At 36.6% G+C, this 19253-nt stretch overlaps 4 protein-coding genes across 7 annotated transcripts; 3 read left to right on the top strand and 1 right to left on the bottom strand.

Annotated features, from left to right (window-relative positions):
* Positions 1–131: 131 nt before the first annotated feature.
* On the bottom strand, positions 132–1433 carry LOC106447691. 2 transcript variants are annotated; one of them, XM_013889677.3, is made up of 3 exons: positions 1180–1433; positions 633–1029; positions 132–563 (listed from the first exon to the last, which is right to left on the bottom strand). In XM_013889677.3, the coding sequence occupies exons 1-3, from the start codon at positions 1352–1354 to the stop codon at positions 257–259; spliced, it is 879 nt and encodes a 292-aa protein (XP_013745131.2). In that variant the 5' UTR covers positions 1355–1433; the 3' UTR covers positions 132–256. The 2 variants fall into 2 exon arrangements, with proteins under 2 accessions (XP_013745131.2, XP_013745130.2); XM_013889676.3 differs by having other exon boundaries at positions 633–1032.
* An 11051-nt stretch (positions 1434–12484) lies between these two features.
* On the top strand, positions 12485–14466 carry LOC106447693 (E3 ubiquitin-protein ligase Topors). Its single transcript, XM_013889679.3, is given in 7 exon segments — positions 12485–12906; positions 12972–13100; positions 13169–13226; positions 13303–13497; positions 13499–13560; positions 13758–13847; positions 13959–14466. Coding segments are annotated over 6 exon segments (858 nt in total). The 5' UTR covers positions 12485–12562; the 3' UTR covers positions 13828–13847; positions 13959–14466.
* A 950-nt stretch (positions 14467–15416) lies between these two features.
* Positions 15417–17327, top strand: LOC106447692 (serine/threonine-protein kinase PCRK1-like). 3 transcript variants are annotated; one of them, XM_048778621.1, is made up of 5 exons: positions 15417–15525; positions 15609–15656; positions 15797–16443; positions 16516–16638; positions 16706–17327. In XM_048778621.1, exons 2-5 carry the CDS (start codon positions 15638–15640, stop codon positions 17228–17230), a joined length of 1314 nt encoding a protein of 437 aa, XP_048634578.1. In that variant the 5' UTR covers positions 15417–15525; positions 15609–15637; the 3' UTR covers positions 17231–17327. The 3 variants fall into 3 exon arrangements, with proteins under 3 accessions (XP_048634578.1, XP_048634577.1, XP_048634579.1); XM_048778622.1 differs by having other exon boundaries at positions 15507–15525; positions 15586–15656; XM_048778620.1 differs by having other exon boundaries at positions 15417–15656.
* Positions 17328–17882: 555 nt separating this feature from the next.
* On the top strand, positions 17883–19214 carry LOC106447695 (protein WHAT'S THIS FACTOR 9, mitochondrial-like). The gene has a single exon (XM_013889682.3). The coding sequence runs from the start codon at positions 17952–17954 to the stop codon at positions 19113–19115; it is 1164 nt and encodes a 387-aa protein (XP_013745136.2). The 5' UTR covers positions 17883–17951; the 3' UTR covers positions 19116–19214.
* The last annotated feature ends 39 nt before the right edge of the window (positions 19215–19253 follow it).

A 19253-nucleotide genomic window follows, 5' to 3' on the forward strand; every position in this document is an offset into this window, starting at 1 on the left:
TTTCTAGAAAACTTTTATTTTCTGTTTGTTCAAGTTAGTAACTGATGTATTGTATGTAAATGTAACAAAATGACTTCCACGACTTAAAGAAATCTTGGAGAAAAACTCTGTACACTTTCAGAAGCGTATTATAACTTTAAAAAGCGTATTTAATTTGCTGGAAAGTATTTATAGACAGTGACAGCAAGACTTACAAAACTTTAACCACCAACATATTTACATAATGAGAGGCATTGTTGTTGTTTGTTTCTCCCTATTACCGGAACTGTTCAAGAGTCTGGGCAGTGTTGTTGTTCAAAAGCTTCATCATGAAGTTAAACCTGGTGTCAGGAGATGTCTTTGGCTGTGGCCAACTCGCTCCTTCAGGGATCTTGATGCTTCTGTAACCTTGATCTTTATAAAGTTTAGTGGCTCCCAAGTTGCTGAGCTCACAGTGAAGTCCAACAGCTCGACACCCCCAGCTCTTAGCTAAAGCCTCTGCTTTCCATATGAGTCTCTTTGCTATCCCCTTGCGCCGAAAACTCTCTCTAACCGCCACGTTCGATATGTAAGCAACCCCCGTCCTGAAACACAAAAGGGGCAATATATGAATGAACAAAACCAACCGTTCCAACCACCACCACCAAGCAAACCTTCTCTGGCGGAGAGGACCTTTCCTTGGAAGGTAATCCGCGACGGTATCAACAGTCAAGATCCCAGCTACATAGCCTTTGCTAAGACTAATCTTTGCATCGAAAGCACCAATCTTGAAACCTTGGCTACCGATGCAGATGGCTTCATCAACCGAGCTACCTACCACGGCGACTAAGCAGATCCTCTGGCACCCTGGTGGGACAGAGAACCCCATCATCATCGCCATCAGCCTATCGACTCTCAGGACAATATCAAGAGGGAACGAGTGTCCAGGGAAGAAGGAGCTGCAATGAGTCTCAGCCACTTCCCAGCAATCCTCCAACCTCGCTTCCCGTACAACGATCTCAGGTGAAACCGCTGGGAAAAGATCAGCTATTTGACTTGCATTGCTTACTCCTACTACACACACACACACAAAGAGAACAACTTTATGAATCAAAACACAAACATATCCATTAAAGAATCATCCCACTGATGAAAAATCAAACCTTTGCTCCTAACATATACATAAAGAGAGCAACTTTGAATCAAAAACAACACAGAAACCTGATTTTGAAGACGGAGTGTGAGAAACAGAGCCCGTCGGGGAGAGGAGGAAGAGAGACGAGTGGCTTCTCGGAGGAGAGAAGTGAGAGATTCCTGAGGAGGAGGAGAAGCGGTTGTAGTTGATCAAAGCCGCTGGAGATATCTCCGTCGTCGCCAACGGTGGTGTGCTCCGCATTTTTTTTTCTTTCTCCCCCTACTCTCGCCCAACCCTCTCTCTCTTTTGGAAACAACAAACCGGCCGGTTCAACCGGCTAAATCGTCACTGGAAATATATATAACTAGGATAAGACCCGCGCCTTGCGCGGGATTAAGTTATTATTTTTATTATATTTTAGAGAATGAAACAATAGTTTGGCTTCATTTGGATTACGGGTGTTCAATCCGGATATCGGGTTAGTTTCGGTTCGGTTCGGTTTTTTTCGGTATTTGGTTAGTAAAATATAACTACTATTCTAAATCCATATTTACTTTGACTTTAGTCTTTCACATACTTTTGAAAGATTTCAACTCGACGACTAAATTGATCAACCAATCTTGTTGCTTTAAATCATTAGTGTTTATATATATATATATATATATTATTTAGTTTGAATATTTATTAAATAAAAATTCATATGCGTTATATTTTATGATTATTTGTAACTTATTATAACAAAAAAATAATCTATTGATCACAAAATTTTCAGAGTGGGAATATTCAAATTTCTAATAATATATAGACGTTTTGAAAAATTCAAATATAACATATAAGAAAAAATATAAATGTTTTTATTATATATTTAATGTGATTTTTTAATATCTTTCAATAATATACAATTAAAAAAAAGAACTAAGATACCAAAATTGTTATCAAATATTTATTATTCATAATAATTAATTTTCATATATACGTTAATCATATTAGGTAATTTCGTAGCTTCTAATAAAGGAAAGTGCAAAAAAAATTTTGGTAGATTATTTATCAATTCGATAGTTAGTTTAATAAAAATATAATATAAGTCAAGATGGACCAACCTATTTTTCTAAGAATAGTGTATTTTATATAGTCATTTATTAAATGAGAATTTATAATCATACATTTTATGATCATTCATATCATTTTATAACTGAATATTTAAATCATCGATAACAAAATTTTCAATGTGAAATCGTTAATAAGTTTATAATTTATAAATGTTTTTGAAAATTCATTGAAAGTTTAAATATTAAAATATTTATGTAATCTTATGGTATATAGTATAATATATATATATATATATATAAATATATATGTTTTATTATTAAATGATATTTTTTACTCATATGGTTTTAAAATAATGTGTATCTTCTTATAATATTAAATAAAAGTTCATATTAATACAATTTTATGATCATTTGTAACTTATTATGACAAAAAAAAATCTATTGATCACAAAATTTTCAGAGTGGGGATCTTCAAATTTCTAATAATTTATAGACGTTTTGAAAAATTCAAAATATAACATATAAGAAAAATTAAAAATGTTTTTATTATATATTTAATGTGATTTTTAAATATATTTTAATAATATAAAATTAAAAAAAGAACTAAGATACAAAAGTTGTTATCAAATATTTATTATTCATTATTATTAATTTTCATATATACGTTAATCATATTAGGTAATTTCGTAGCTTTTATTTAAGGAAAGTGCAAAACATTTTTTGGTACGTTATTTATCAATTCGATAGTTAGTTAATAAAAAGTGTAATATAAGTTAAGATGGACCAACCTATTTTTCTAGAAATAGTATATTTTGTATAGTTATTTATTAAATAAGAATTTATAATCATACGGTTCTATGATCGTTCATATCGTTTTATAACAAAATATTTAAATCATCGATAACAAAATTTTCAATCTGAAATCTTTAATAAGTTTATAATTTATAAATGTTCTTGAAAATTCATTGAAAGTTTTAATATTAAAATATTTATGTAATCTTATGGTATATAGTGTTTAATATATATATATATATATATATATATATATATATATATATATTATTTATTTTATTATTAAATGATATTTTTTACTCATATGGTTTTAAAATCATGTGTATCTTCTTATAATAAAAATGTTAAACCATTGATCATTAATTTTTAACATAATAATTTTAATAGTTTTAGTCATTTATTGTCGTTTTTAAAAATTCAAAATATAACATATACGAAAAAATCTAAATTTTATTTTTATAGCTAATTTGATTGTTTAATTTATTTTAATAATATAAAATTAAACAAAAAAATGATGGAGGAGATATACATTGTTATCAAATCTTTATTATTAAACTCATTAATTGTCATATATATATTAGTCATTTATGGTAATTCCGTAGGTTTTATTTAAGGAAAGAAAATATCATATCATATCATTATATCATATAGTTTGATCAACTTATGTATCTAACAACATATAAAAATCGAATGTGGACCTACTTATTTTTCAATTGAATGTAATTGACTACCTAATTGAGTGCCACCTATGCATTGGGGCCTCTTTTAATTAATACAAAATTGAGGTTACATCTTTTCAAATGTTCCTCAATTAATATATAAGGGATAATCTTTTTATCCGGTTTATCTCGGTTCCACCAATAAAATCATACTATCATCATGATGTCAACACCAACTGCCATCTTCTAGATTCATGGAGAAAATGCTCTCGCTGATCTCTTGATTCTTCTCTTTTATCAAAGACACTTATAGCCATATTATCTTCGGAATGGTCACTAGCATCACCCACTGTGTAGGCTCCTAAGTTTCAACTGGATTCATGCACAAATCATATGGAACTGAAATGGTTGTATCCTTGTGAGCTAGTTTAGGAACAAAAACACGTCATTTGAGGTCATTTCTCTTTTTTTTTTAACAACTAACTCGTTATCTATGTATTTATTGTTAAATGTAAGGAAAAAAAAGTGATATATATTCATCGTTTGTTATATAAGTGAATTATGTTTGACAAAAATTCAGTATTAGTTGAACACAATTAGTTGGATATCAATTTTTTTCTATTTCGGTCATGTTTTATTTTAAGTAAAAATTGACTTCATAACAGTTATGTTTCTTTTACAATTATAAGCTATTTTCTTTCACAGGTTAATCATATCTGCAAATACATTATAAAATATGCTATTTTTATAACACAATGATTTTATTTAGATATTTTCAAAAGTATGTTGTAATTTACCTTTAGTAAAATAAAAAGAAAAGTTTTAAGAGAAAATGATGTTCCTCCTATTTTTTCCTAATTAACAAGAATATAAACCATGAAAAAGAAAAGAATCATTTGATTTTCAAATGCATAATATAGTATAGGTATAATTTTTTGTCAAAATGTTATACTGAAATGAAAGAACCATTTTTTATTGTATGAAAATATAAGGGATAAACAATTCATTTACATATGGCATTATACTACATATTACATGATCACGTTGTAAAGAATTATAAAGAAATTCTACGAATTTGGACCTAGAGAAAAATGGAATTGAGCATTGAAGATTCCAAAGCTAAGCTTCTCAACATCTCCTCCTTGGCAACATATTTTTTCTTTAAGGTCGAAAGAAAAAGATACATATTTTCTTATAAAATAAACAATACAATTTGATGAACCCACGAAAAAAATGAAAATTATTACCACTAGCGATTGAACTTTCTTAAGTTTCTTCTCTTTCAACACCATTTTTCTTAGAGATATTTCGTCATGATACATGATTAACACTTATCTTATTTTAACCCACAAATAAAGATCTTAACAAAAAAAAAAAACGAACGTTTTTACAATGCACAAGGAATACACTTGCTCCTCCCTTCTGAGCTGGCGAAAGAACATGATGGATGTAATGCAGTGGCTTGGCTAGAAAATCATACCTCACAATCCAGTATTGAGATTCAAACAAGAACATGCTAATTGTAGTTGTATCTAACAATTGATCATATATATTGATAACTTATGCAATGATAGACTTACCACTAAAAATATGAGGATCAATTGGAACATAAACACTGCATAACAAGAGACGACATTTTTCTATTGTTTTGAACTCCAAAAAGATTTCAACTCTTTCAGCATAGCTTACTCTTTCAAATGTAGTACAACTAAAAAAACTCTCAAGACTTAATGCTTCAATTAACATCTCCAAGACTCAATGAGTTACTAATTAAGTATCTTCTTCTTTATCATCCTCTTTAATTACAAAAGGATTTCAACTTTATAGGATTTCAGCCTCTCGAGTAAGCTTCTCAAATTCTTGTTCTTTGGAAGACGGTTTTCATGTGGGGTCAAAAGAAAAATGTTAGTTTTCTTATAAACAATTGATACAGTGTGCATTTATCCAAAATAAATTCAGCTTTGCCCTTCCAATGAATCTTAATGCCATGTCCTAAGAAAGAAATATCAAGTTTATTATAGGTAGATCCAGAAGAAAAAAAAAACAGAACTCGAAAAGTAGAATGATAAAAATGAAATACATACACTGTCTAACGCAATGCCATGGGCTCGAACTATCCTTTTAGATTCTAGAGAAGGATATTTAGCCTTTGAGAAACCCTTTTTGTTGCATGGGCCTTTTATGATCTTAGAGTTGGACCGGCTGTAAGTGGAATTCATATCCTTTTCCAGCTGCGAGGTTTCATAATAATTAGTTGTCAATACGACTTATATACAGTGAAAGAACAAATTAGAAATATAACTTGTATGACCCATTTAAATAGAGCTCGATCTGTAGGAGTTCCAGTAACTTCTTGGTTATCTTTCAATCACAAAAAAAAATAATACAAATATTACAGTCAATAGGATTATAATAATAATACAAAGAATATATTATTTTAAATTTACCTCATGTTCACACACCCAGGACAAGATGAGTTGTGATAAGTGGCATCAAGTTATAAGAAAATATGAGCATACCTTTGGCCACTGTGGTCCTCTGGGGACTCGCATTTGCCTTGTATTCGTCATCATGAAACTCTCGTTGAGTCCATTGTGCATGTTCACGAGTGAACTATTACGTTTCACATAAGCAATGATGGGGTCATGACAAATTTGGTGTACAAATTTAGTTCATGACAAGATTTAAATCCAAGCTAATACGTTTACGGTTTTCCAAATTTCATTTCTATCATTATATTATCTCCACTTGATTAAAAATATTGTTTACATTTGTCAACTTAGAATCTTGACAAAACCTTACATTTCAAGATAACTTGTTTAATATTAGCAATAATGGGTTAGTCACAAACTTGTGAATATCTAAGAGTTCAAAAACCCAAAACCATCATCTTTACAATAAAGGAACACAAATGACAAATAATTTCCAACAAATTTTTTTAGTGAAATATTATTATGATAGATTAGACATTTATCAGACATTTTTATGAGTGTATTGGGAATTTGGTTGTTCATTTTCATATATATCATTTATTTTCTTTCACTTGTGATAACATTCTAAACGATCCAAGGCTCGTTAAAGGTTGAATTTCCTGGTTCAAATTCGTGTGCTTAATACATTCCACATTCATGATGATACTTTGGATTATTGGTTCATAATACATTCAAGGTGAAATCTTTTTATTCAAATTCGTGTATTTAATTTATGTCCTCCTCATATTCTTTTTAGATTTTCCACGTCTAAGAAATCAGAAACTTTTTTTAATCAACTCAAATCAAAAAGAAATATATGATTTAATCAACGATGTAACAAATCACATAGTAGCATGAATGTTACATAAAGGGAATTGCAAAAATGGGATAGAAATAGATGCAAACACACATTGAAAATAAATGGTGAAAAATAAAGCAGCTAGTAAAATAAATTTCTTTTTTTCTTCTTCTATTTACCAATGTTTGTGTGAGAAGTGATCATGCAGTGACACTGCAAATTGTGCTATCAAGTACAGCGGTTCCATCAGCCACAGACACTTGTGGAGGTTTCATACAGGTGGATTCGGTGCCACTTTTTCTTCTTTAGTCACTTGGAACATATTGCATCAGCACTCTCCAACAGTTGAGTGGCATGAAGTAGTCTGGTTCAGGGAAGAAATTCCCCGCTGCTCCTTTATCACCTGGTTGTCTATGTTAAGGAGACTTCCCACTAAAGATCGAGATTAATCTCTTGGGGGACCAGTTGTTCCTGATATGTGTGTGTTGTGTTCTTCTCAAGTTGAATCTCACCAGCATCTCTTCTTTGAGTGTTCTTATGCTGGTGCTATCTGGTTTATTGATCCTTTTAACTAATGTTATTTTTCAGTTTTTTTACTTCCTATTGTAATAAGTTGTTCTTGCAACATGTAAAACTCAGAAAATGGTTATAAATTTTAACATTTTGACCCAAAGAAAAAACCAAATCTAGAAAACTAAATGAGATGAAAAAGAAGACAACAATAGACGTACCTCAGCAACTGCAGCATTGTTTTCATTAAGAGCAAAATGAGTTGAATCAATTTTGAATCTCACCTTAGAGAAAAGTATGAGCTTCTCCATCAAAGCAAACAAGCAATTGAACCGAACAAACCGAAACGAAATCATCCGGTTATTTATCTGAATCAAGTCGGCTCGGGTTTACTAAAAGCCCAAAAAGAGATCCGCTTTTCTCTTAGAGCAAACTCACATGTTTTGCCGAACCGAACTGAACCGAAATTATCCGGTTATTTAGCTGAATCAAGTCGGCTCTTGTTTACTAAAAGCCCAAAAAGAGATCCGCTTTTCTCTTAGAGCAAACTCACATGTTTTGCCGAACTGAACCGAAATTAAACGGTTATCTGGCTTAAACCAAAACGGTTCACTAGAATCCAATTGGGTCGGATTTACAAAAAAAATATCCGCTTTTCGGTTAGAGCAGAGCGAATAGAAACTAGGTATTGTCCTTGGCTGAACCTGTTCGCATGAAAAATATTCTGCCAAAAGAACCTGCATATTAGGATTTATAGGAAGGTATTTTTGGACATTGTTTTCTTTTGCATAAGCTATTTTCGCTCAAAAAGTCAAAAGTTCTCACCAGAAGGTCCAGTTCCAAGTATCCTTCTTTGACGGAACCAGACCACTGTGTGTTTCAAAAAAAAAAAAAAAAAAACCAGACCACTGTTGAACAGTTTGTATCATTAGGGCAAACTCATTCCAAGAAATCGAGGTGTAATTTATCAAACAGTTATTGTATATATATTATCCATTGCAAACCAAATTAAAATTACTTCAAAGAGTCCTCCATCATCTCTCGAACAAAAAGGTAAATAAATAAATAAAAAACGATTTCTATCATTTGTGCAACAATTTCTCTTTGTTGGAAGGCTTAACACTATCATCGGCGGCCACGCCGGGAGGGACGCCTATTAAAAAGAAGTACAAGAGTCGTCCGGAATGCTTTCCTCGAACGTTTTCACTTTGGAATCTGCAACATGTGTTTTGAATAAATGAGTATCTAGGAGACATAATGTCTTGGACTGTGAAAACCAATTAAAAACAATTTTCATCGATTAAAACTTGCCTTTGCCAATGATTCCTCGTCACTGTCACTGTCCTCGTCCTCGTCCTCGTCCTCGTCGTGGGGACTAGACTTGATAGTAAGAATCTTCTGTTGAGAAACTCTCAAATAGTTAGACAATGAAAAATGCAAACTGATAGAATCAATCAATCAAGCAAGAGAGATGATGAGGGACGAACTTACTCGTCGTTTATGTTCTTCAGAGGAGAGATGTCTGGTGAAATCTGTAACGCTTAGGTAAGTAAAGTAGCATGCATCGCAAAGAAACGACCAGGCAGAGTCACCCGAAGCAGTGCACTTGCGAAGATCATAACTTGTTATCGCCTGAGACCTAGCCAGTAGGGTTTGCCAGAGCCACTCTGCAGTATGGTACAGACATGACATACTCGGAGGAGTATATGAACGTGCCAGAACAAACGCTTTTGTTGACACCGAGAAATGAAGGGACACGTGTCTTCCAGTTCATCAGATATGAGCATTAATGTAGCTGGTGGTGGGTTACGCACTTTGAAAAGCGACACATGCATATAAATACATGTGCCTACCCTCCCTGTATGAATAAAGGCAAGGGACAGTTGAAGAAACCAAACTCTTTATAAAATAAATAAATTCAGGAGGATTAATAACAAACTGGTGTGTTCAACAACGACTCCAGTGGAAGAGAGCCTTTGCAGCAAGTCAGGATGTGCTTTCTTCAGGTAGCCCATGGCAGTGACCATAGTATCCCAACTCCTTCAACGCCCCTTCTACAATCTATTCCGCCGAGGCCATTAGTGTCGCGATCTGATCTTTTGGAACCTCCATTATAGAGAGAGACAAGCTTGCTTGCTTGCTTGTGGGTGAGACTTGAGAGCGAGCTTTCGATGAAGAAAGGGATCCTTCATTTTTGTAACAACAAGCAATCCTTCATTTTATAGCTACTAATATATCAATTCAAAAAAAGGCAACGCGCCTCACGCGCCCCCAATACACGATCTCAGAGGCGAAACCCTAGAAGAAAACAGCAGCTCCGTTCGACTTCGCCGGTGTAGCTTTCGCTGGAGGGTCCCCACTGCTCTCGTCTTCTTTCCTCCTCTCACCTCTTCTCCTCCACACTGCCATGGATTCTGCGAAGGAAATATTATCGTTGATTCCGTTGAACTCCAAAGACGAGACATCTATATCTTCTCTAAGTGCTTTGTCGACACGAGTTGATGAAAACAAACCACTTAACTCCGGAAACGTTGTTGAATCTGATGAGAAACAAGTTACGACTCCAGATCCTAGATGGCCTTACCTCAATCGCTGGTCATCGAATCTGGGTATTGATGTTTCAACACAGGCTGCGTCAGAGCTCGCTCCGCCGCATCCTCCAGTTGCTACTACGGGTGAAGGGCATTCCTGTGCTGCTCCACTTGAAGCGGGTAGTGGTTCAGAGCTTGTTTCGCCGCATCCTCCGGATGTTCCTACGGTTGAAGTGGGCTCCAACGCTTCTCTAACAGAAAATGCTGAGGAAGTCACAACTGAATCAACAATATTGGCTACTCCTGCAATATCTGACAAGGAAAAGGCTGAGCTCTGTTCTGCTGGTTCACCGTCTCTCCCCCCTGAACTCAACGATGTTGTTGAGAAACCACCCGATAGAGCCATTGATCCTGCTATTGAGCAAGAGAAAATGGAGCAAGAACCTGTTTTTATCAAATCCTTGGGAGCTTGGGCGAAACCTCTCCACTTCTCTACCTCACCCACACCTCCGGAACCTGCAACTCCGAAGCTTGGTATCTCAGAGGACGTAAAAAGCCAAATAGCTTCATTTTGGCCTTCAATTGGAGAAGCTACCAAATCTGGTCACAAGCACATGAAGGGGAAAATGATATTTCCAGAGAAAAATATCTCTAACCTTCCGGTTGAAAAAATTCCTCCCCCGGTACTTAAAGATGACGGAAGTCTTCGATTTCCTTGGGCTGCTCGTATGAATCAGTCCGCGAGAAATCTCTTCCGAGCTGCTGAGCCTACTTACCGACTGGATGGCACTCCTCAGGTGACAATCCCCTCTAAAGTTCTTCGTTTAGGTCCTGAGAATAAAGAAGAATATATCATTGGTCAATTCCATAGGTGTTCAAGCCCTCCCGGTGGTCTTATTCATGCTGTCTTGAATAGGTTGTGGGGGCGAGAATGTAGGATAGCCTGTAAGAAGTTGGGGGATTCTTCATTTTTATTCCATATTCCTCATGAAAACACACGCAAGTGGGTTATTCAACGAGGAGTTTGGCATGTTGATGATTGTCTCCTCTTCGTCGCCCCTTGGAGTCCTGTAAACTCCCTCAAAATTCCTGAAATCTCTACTTTACCGGTGTGGGTGAACCTGAAGAATATCCCAGACTCTTGCTTCTCTAGATTAGGAATTAGTCATATAGCATCTGGGTTGGGAGAGCCAATGCTTACGCACAGACCTCGTTTAGACCCAACAATTATGGGAGAAGCTAAGATATTAGTTGAGGTTGAGTTGGATAAACCATTTTCGCAACGAATTGCTCTAGATGATAAGCAAGGGAATATCTATCTGGTGGATGTCGAGTATACTTGGATCCCAAGTGCTTGTGAGAGATGTGGAGCGCTTGGTCATAAGGAGAAGAGGTGTCTTCTGCCCCATAAACCACATGATTCCGCTCCTGCGAAAGCTAATATAACAAATGAAGAGATCCCTTTGGTGGCGATAGATATGTTGCTACCAAACTCATCCACATTGGTGGGTGCTGTGGAGACTGACTCGCACTTGACTCCTGGCCATCAAGCACACAAGATCACTACAAATTCTGCTCTCACTACACCTCTTGAGGTCCCTGCTCCTACTACATTCACCCATTCGCATGAGGTACAATCTACTTCTTGCTCAAAGATTGAAAACAATTTACCTATGTTAGCAGTTGAAGAAACTGCTCATCCTCAGTCACATGTTATGGAAGAAATTCCATCAAAAGAAATCATTTTGGAGACTCCTCAAGCCTCTGAAAATGAGCAATCAATTGGTCATTACTCTCCTATCGCCAACAACCTTCAGCAATTTCATATGGAGCGGGATTTATCCCCGCTAACACATGGGAGAGATGATGGTTTAGGTGAGGTTGGAGAGACTTCTGGTTATAACATAACTAGAGGAGGAAGACTGATTAAGCCGACTCAAAAAATTCAAGATATGGAATGGACAAATGTTAGAGGAAAAGGTAAACGAGGTCGTCGCGGCCGAGGGAACCATGTACACTAGCGGTTGTCTTTTTTCTTTATCTTTCTCTCTTAAGATTCACTTGTTGATCTTTCTCTAGGGTGTTCTCTCACTCTCTATTTGTTGCTTTCTTTTTCAAACTTATGGATGAGAAAAGTCATTCATACCTTGTATTTTTACTTATGCATTTTAATATGAAAGCCTTGTTACAAAAAAAAAAAAAAAAAAAAAAAACAACAAGCAATCTTGTCGTCAAACCGAACCGGAATTAACCGGTTCTCTACCTGAATCCTAATCGGGTCGGATTTACAAAAAGTCCTCATATTATTGTCAACAAAACGAACCGGAATAAACCGGTTATCCACCTGAATCCGAATCGGGTCGGAATTTACAAAAAGGCCCAAACTCTCTTTTCATTTTGTAACAACAAGCAATCTTGTTATCAAACCGAACCGGAATTAACCGGTTATCTACCTGAATCCGAACCGGGTCGGAATTTACAAAAAGGCCCAAACTCTCTTTTCATTTTGTAACAACAAGCAATCTTGTTATCAAACCGAACCGGAATAAACCGGTTATCTAACTGAATCCAAATCGGTTCACTAGAATCCAATCCCTTTAGAGCCCGTCTTCGCCGAACAAACCCAATCACCGGAGCAAAAAGAGAAACTCACCGGTCATGCCGACGACCTCATCTTCACGTTCCATCGGGAAAAGGAACTCTCTTCCTAGAATCGGCGAGAACTTCCCGGAAAGAGCAATCCTCGCCGCCGTAAAAGAGCAATCATGTCCGATATGCCTTGAAAACCTAACCCACCGACGCGCCGCCGTGATCCCGTCGTGCAGGCACGGGTACTGCCTCGGTTGCATCCGCAAGTGGAGCGGCCTCAAGAGAAGCTGCCCTCTCTGCAACGCCCGTTTCGACTCCTGGCTCGTCGTCAACGATCTCGCTTCTAGAAGATTCCGCGAGGAGCGCTTACCGCCTCTCCGTGATCGCGAGACAGTGACTTATCATCGTCGGAGGTTAGTGTTCTCTCTCTCTGTGATCATCTCAAAGTTTGCATCTTTTTGATTTGCTTGTTTGTTAGGTCAATGGATGTGTTGGAGAGCTCTAGCTCGAGAAGGTCAAGGCCATTGCCGTGGAGGAGATCTTTTGGACGCCCTGGTTCGGTTCCTGATCATGTTATCTTGGAGAGGAAGCTTCGCTGGCGAGCTAGGTTGGTTTGAGATTAGTGTTCAGTTTGTTTTCGAGTTTCTAACTAGTTTTGTTTTGCTACTAATGCAGCATATACGATAGACAACTACGAGCTGTTCGCTTGCATTCTAGGCCAAGCTTGCTACTGGTGAGTTTCTATGTGCTATGGTCGATGATTGCACTCTTGGTTAGCTGCTTCGTGTGTAATCTTTGTAATTGTGCAGGTGAATGATGATCACACTAAGGCGAGGATAATTGAAAGAATCGAACCGTGGTTGAGAAGAGAGGTTCAGGCAGTCCTTGGAGATCCTGATCCTTCAATCATTGTTCATTTTGCATCGGCCCTTTTCATCAAAAGGCTTGAGAGAGAGAACAATGGACAATCAGGGCAGGTGGGAGGGATAGTAATGGAAGACCAAAGTCTCCTCCTCTCTTGGAATATTCTTGGGTGATAAGGAGGATATCTTTTGGCATGAACTGAGGTAAGGATCAAGTAACTTCGGATTGAGTTGTAGTAAACAAAAACACATAGGGGCTACATACTAAAGTAGAGCAATCTAGAAGGGCTGTGGATTGTCAGTATAACCGGCGTTTGATTATGGAACTGATACCGGTTTTGGTTTGTGTCATAATATGGTTGATGACCATTTCTGATGAGAAAGATTTACATATTGTTCAGATGTTTTGCTGAGAGTAGCCTCACGATGGAAACATATGATGCAGTAGTTGAATACATTGAGGTGGAGTAATAATGGCAATAAACAAAAAGGTAAAGGAATTGATTGGGAGGTTAACTCTGTCTGTATGAAAACCGGTTTCACTAAATTTTCTGGCTGTAGAAATTGGTTTTGAGATTTCAATATTATTTATTTGTTTGCAGATAAACCAAGGATTACGCTCTGTGCCATATGAAGTATATATATAGAGCAAGACTAATGATGAGACTGTTGGTGTCTTGGAAGTTGAATTCCTGCAAGTAAGGTCGCCAAGAGATATAGAGTAGGTAGGAAGGAAGATGTTGAGATGATGCAAGTTTAGGTGTGTGTGTTCTCTTCTTTAGCTGTTGGGTGGATTCTCAAATAGATGACTGACACTTCAGTTTCTACTACGCCAACTTCTCACCCTCCCAAGAGTTCTTAAAAATAGTCCAACGATTTTCCTCACCTCATCAATGTTTCTTAGGATTCAAGGACCACCTGTTTCAACTACATTAATTAAAAGGTAACTCTTTTTTTGAGTAGTATTGACTATCAACAATTTTGTGTACTAATGGTGTCATTGTATCAGTTTTTCTACTTGTTATCGAAACTATAACGCATGTATGTTATGACCCTGTCCCGTGTGGGGAAAGCTTATTTGAAATAGAATAAAAACGGAGATTTCATTAACTTTTCATTTAAGCCCTTACCTTAACGGCTACGGCTAGAGGTTATGGGGATGTGAATAAATAACCAAAATAAATAAATAAAGAAGGAAACAACGTGTTCTCGAATTTCACTATTAAGGTATTGATAGTGGAGTAATTCTTGGGTTCATCCCCTAGGGTGAACCTCTAGGTTCACCAACCAATAGTGTTTGAGTATTTGATATTTGATATCTTTTAAAAAAGGAAACAACATTGAATTTCCAAATAAGATTATCTTTTTAAAATAAAACAATAAAAATACATAAAAATAGTTACAAAAAATAAATAAATAAATATTTTTAAGTCTTCAGCAAAATACTAAACCCTATACCCTAAATCTTAAACCCTAAACCTTAAATTTTGGATATACTCTAAACGTTTGAAAATCTTAAACCCTAAATCATACATTAAAAACTAAATTTTAATAACACTAAACCCTAAATCCTAATTACTAAACCCTAAACCCTTGGATAAACCCTGAACCCTTGGATAAATCATAAACTGTAAATCAAAAATATTTAAAATTAAACTCTAGAGTTTATGATTTATCCAAGGGTTCAGAGTTTACCCAAGGGTTTAGGGTTTAGTGATTAGGATTTAGGGTTTAGTGTTATTAAAATTTAGTTTTTAATGTATGATTTAGGGTTTAAGATTTTTAAACGTTTAGAGTTTATCCAAAGTTTAAGGTTTAGGGTTTAAGGTTTAAGATTTAGGGTATAGGGTTTAGTATTTTGCTAAAGACTTAAAAATATTTATTTATTTATTTTTTGTAACTATTTTTATGTATTTTTATTGTTTTATTTTAAAAAGATAATCTTATTTGGAAATTCAATGTTGTTTCCTTTTTTAAAAGATATCAAATATCAAATAATCAAACACTATTGGTTGGTGAACCTAGAGGTTCACCTTAGGGGGTGAACCCAAGAATTACTCTTGATAGTGAGCAAGCAAGAGGCTTGGAGACAAAATAAAAAAGCGTATATGGGTTGGTAAGCGGCAAATCCAGCTGCCAATGCCTATTTGACTTCCCTATTAGATCATGGTGAGCTCGTCTTCTTCTTTCTTCTCTCTCTCTCTCTCTCTAAAAGTTATTGCTTTAAAGATCTCTCAATCATGAACATGAAGACCCCAATCACAACATTCCATTCCTCCTCATGAATACTTCTACATCAGGTTTCCTTATCAAAACTATTTAACTTTTCTGTATTTGTGCAATATTGTGCTGAGAAATGCTATTTGATTGCTCAATGTGTGTTAGAAAAGAGGAAGTTGACTTGCTTGATTTGGTTTTGTGTGTCTTTTTATCATTACAGTGAGGCGATTGGTTTCCTCAAAGACAATGAAATGTTTCCACTTCAGCAAAGACAAATCTCAGGATGAAGTCAAGACTAAAAAATGTGATTCAATACGATCTTCTTCCATTGCCAGAGGAGGATCAGTGGGGTCTGAGTTTAACTCACAAACAAGTACTACCACTACTACTACTTCCTTACACGTCCTCTCTGAGACACACATTAACAACCTCAAAGTCTTCCCCCTCGATGACCTCAAAACCGCTACCAACAACTTCAGCAGGTCCTTGATGATCGGCGAAGGCGGCTTTGGTGGCGTGTTCCGCGGCATCATTCAAAGCCCTGAAGACCCTCGTAAAAAGATCGAAATCGCAGTGAAACAGCTCAGCAGAAGAGGCTTACAGGGGCATAAAGAATGGGTGACAGAAGTGAACGTGTTGGGAGTAGCGGAGCATCCGAATCTCGTGAAGCTGATCGGTTACTGCGCTGAAGACGATGAGAGAGGGATCCAACGGCTGCTTGTTTACGAATACGTACCGAACAGAAGCGTTCAAGACCATTTATCTAACCGTTTTGTACTCACTCCTCTCCCTTGGTCTACTAGAATGAAGATTGCTCAAGACACTGCTCGTGGACTCGCTTATCTTCATCACGGCTTGGAGTTTCAGGTCTCTTTCATCACACACGCCCTTTACATTAATCTTTCTTTTCTTATAAGCTATATTCATCTTATAATGCAGATTATCTTTAGAGACTTCAAATCTTCAAACATTCTTCTTGATGAGAATTGGAACGCAAAGCTCTCTGACTTCGGACTGGCTAGAATGGGACCTTCTGATGGAATCAGTCATGTCTCAACCGCGGTAAGTAAAGCCTTGACATGTTTGTTTGCGTTTTAGTATCTGATTGTTCAAAACAATCCACCATCAGGTTGTAGGGACCATTGGTTATGCAGCTCCGGAGTACATCCAAACAGGACACCTCACGGCCAAGAGCGACGTGTGGAGCTATGGAATCTTCCTCTACGAGCTCATCACAGGAAGACGGCCGTTCGACAGAAACCGACCAAGAAACGAGCAGAACATCTTGGACTGGATCAGACCACACTTGGCTGATATCAAGAAGTTCAAGATGATCGTCGACCCAAGGCTAGAAGGAAACTACTACCTCAAATCTGCTTTGAAGCTAGCTGCGGTTGCGAACCGGTGTTTGATGGTGAAGGCCAAGTCTAGGCCAACGATGAGTGAGGTTTCAGATATGTTAGAGAGGATAGTGGAGACTTCGGCGGAGGAGGTTTCTAGTGATGTGCCGTTGATGAAGAGCTTGGCGCCTAAAGATGCGTTTGAGGCGACAAGGAGAGAGAGGGTTAAGAGAAGATTTGTTGAAGTTTTAATTGGGGTTAATGGTTGTCCTAATCTGCCTACTTGGTCTCCTAAACTTGTTACTTCTCTTTGATTCTTGATAGAGAAGTAGAGAACAAACAACTCAAATTCAAAACGTGTGTGTTATATGCCTAATATTTTATTACACTGCCATTATAACCTTTTCAGTAGAGATGCGTTTGTAACTGAACACAAGATCCGGATCAAAACAAATCTGTATCTGTATCTAATACAAGTTATAAAGAAAATGGAATGGATTTTGTAAAATGGGGTTTTCTAGTATTACGAGTTATTTTATCTGATTTGTAAGAAAAAAAAAACAGATATGAATTAGTAATTGAGATAATTTTTCAAAATCTTAATAAGTAGTTTTTTAGATTCGTTTTTTTTTTAAATAGGAGTTTCAGTTTTTTAGAATTTTTAATATCCAATAACACCTAAAGATATGAATTAATATTTAAATTAACTTTCCAGAAATTAGATTCAAATACTTATTTTATGTTTATTTTGATTTAACTCTTAAAATAACTGAACCAAACTTCGAGTTTGCATAAAATATAGTTTTTAAACATTCTAAAAAATATAGAATTAAGATATTATTTACTAATAAAGTCGATTCAAATATTTAAAACCCGAATGAGATTACGAAATTAAATCCGAAAATCAAAAAAAAAAAATGGTAGTAATAGTTAGGGTTTATTACAACAACACATTTCATTAGGACAAGCTTTTTAAACTAGGGGGTTTAACTGGTTTCACATTCTACAAGTCGCCAAACCTACCGTTCTTCCCCAATGCTCTTCATCAGCCGCCGTGCCCAAACCCTCAAAACCCTACCTTCCTCCTCCACACAGATCCGCACCTACGTCGATGTCTACATGAAATGGAAGAAAGACCAATACTTCGACAACATAGAGCACATCCTCCGTTCCCCTCAGCTCAAATCCGTCATCGCTCTCAAGAACTGCATCACCAGCGACCCCAACAGCTGCATCCCAATCTCCTCCGTCTCCAAGAAGACCCACCAGTTCGACCTATCAACCAAAGTCACAAAGTTCTTACGGCAGTTTCCTAGTGTCTTCGAGGAGTTCGTCGGTCCCGAGCACAACCTCCCCTGGTTTAGATTGACGCCAGAAGCTGCTGAGCTCGACAGGGAAGAGAGACGAGTGTACCAAGACTCAGCTGAGGACTTGCGTGGTAGGTTGAGGAAGGTGATTCTGATGAGTAGAGACAATGTCTTGCCTTTGAGTATTGTTCAAGGGATGAAATGGTATCTTGGTCTGCCTGACGATTACATGATGAGTCTTGATTCTTCGTTTAGGTTTGTTGATATGGAAGATGGGGTTAAGGGTTTAGCTGTGGAGTGTAGTAACGGAGAAAAGGTTGTGTCTTTGTTGCAGAAGAACGCAATCAAGAACAGAGGACTACTCTGTTCTGAGAACAGAGGACTACTCTGTTCCGAGATTGAGTTTCCTCTGTTTCCGTCAAAAGGCTGTAGGTTGAGAGTCAAGATCGAAGATTGGCTAAAAGAGTTTCAACGGCTTCCTTACGTATCACCGTACGATGATTACTCTCGTTTGGATCCGAGCAGTGACGTTGCTGAGAAGAGAGTCGTTGGGTTTCTTCATGAGCTGCTCTGCCTCTTCGTCGACCATTCCGCAGAGAGGAAGAAGCTTTTGTGCCTCAAGAAGTGGTTTGGGTTGCCTCAGAAGGTGCACAAGGCCTTTGAGAGGCATCCGCAGATCTTTTACTTGTCTATGAAGAACAAGACTTGTACAGCTATTCTCAGAGAGCCTTATAGAGACAAAGCTAGCGTGGAGCCGCATCCTGTGTTGGCTGTGAGGAAGAAGTATATTCAGTTGATGAAGAGTTCGGAGTTGATTCTCAAGAGTAGAAGGAGTCGTTGCAGGTTTTCAAATGATGGTGTTGTAGAGAAAGATTTGGATTTGGATAGCTAAGCAAAAAGATTTTATATAGAAGATTTAGTTTTGTATATTGAGACATAGTTTAAAAAGTAGCCAAATCAAATACATCATTAATGTATTTGTTTCAAACTATATGAAAACAAAAGACAAAAGGTGGGTATAAGAGTTTGT

The sequence above is a fragment of the Brassica napus genome, chromosome A4 (assembly GCF_020379485.1).
Source record: "Brassica napus cultivar Da-Ae chromosome A4, Da-Ae, whole genome shotgun sequence".
In the NCBI taxonomy this organism is placed as follows: domain Eukaryota; kingdom Viridiplantae; phylum Streptophyta; class Magnoliopsida; order Brassicales; family Brassicaceae; genus Brassica; species Brassica napus.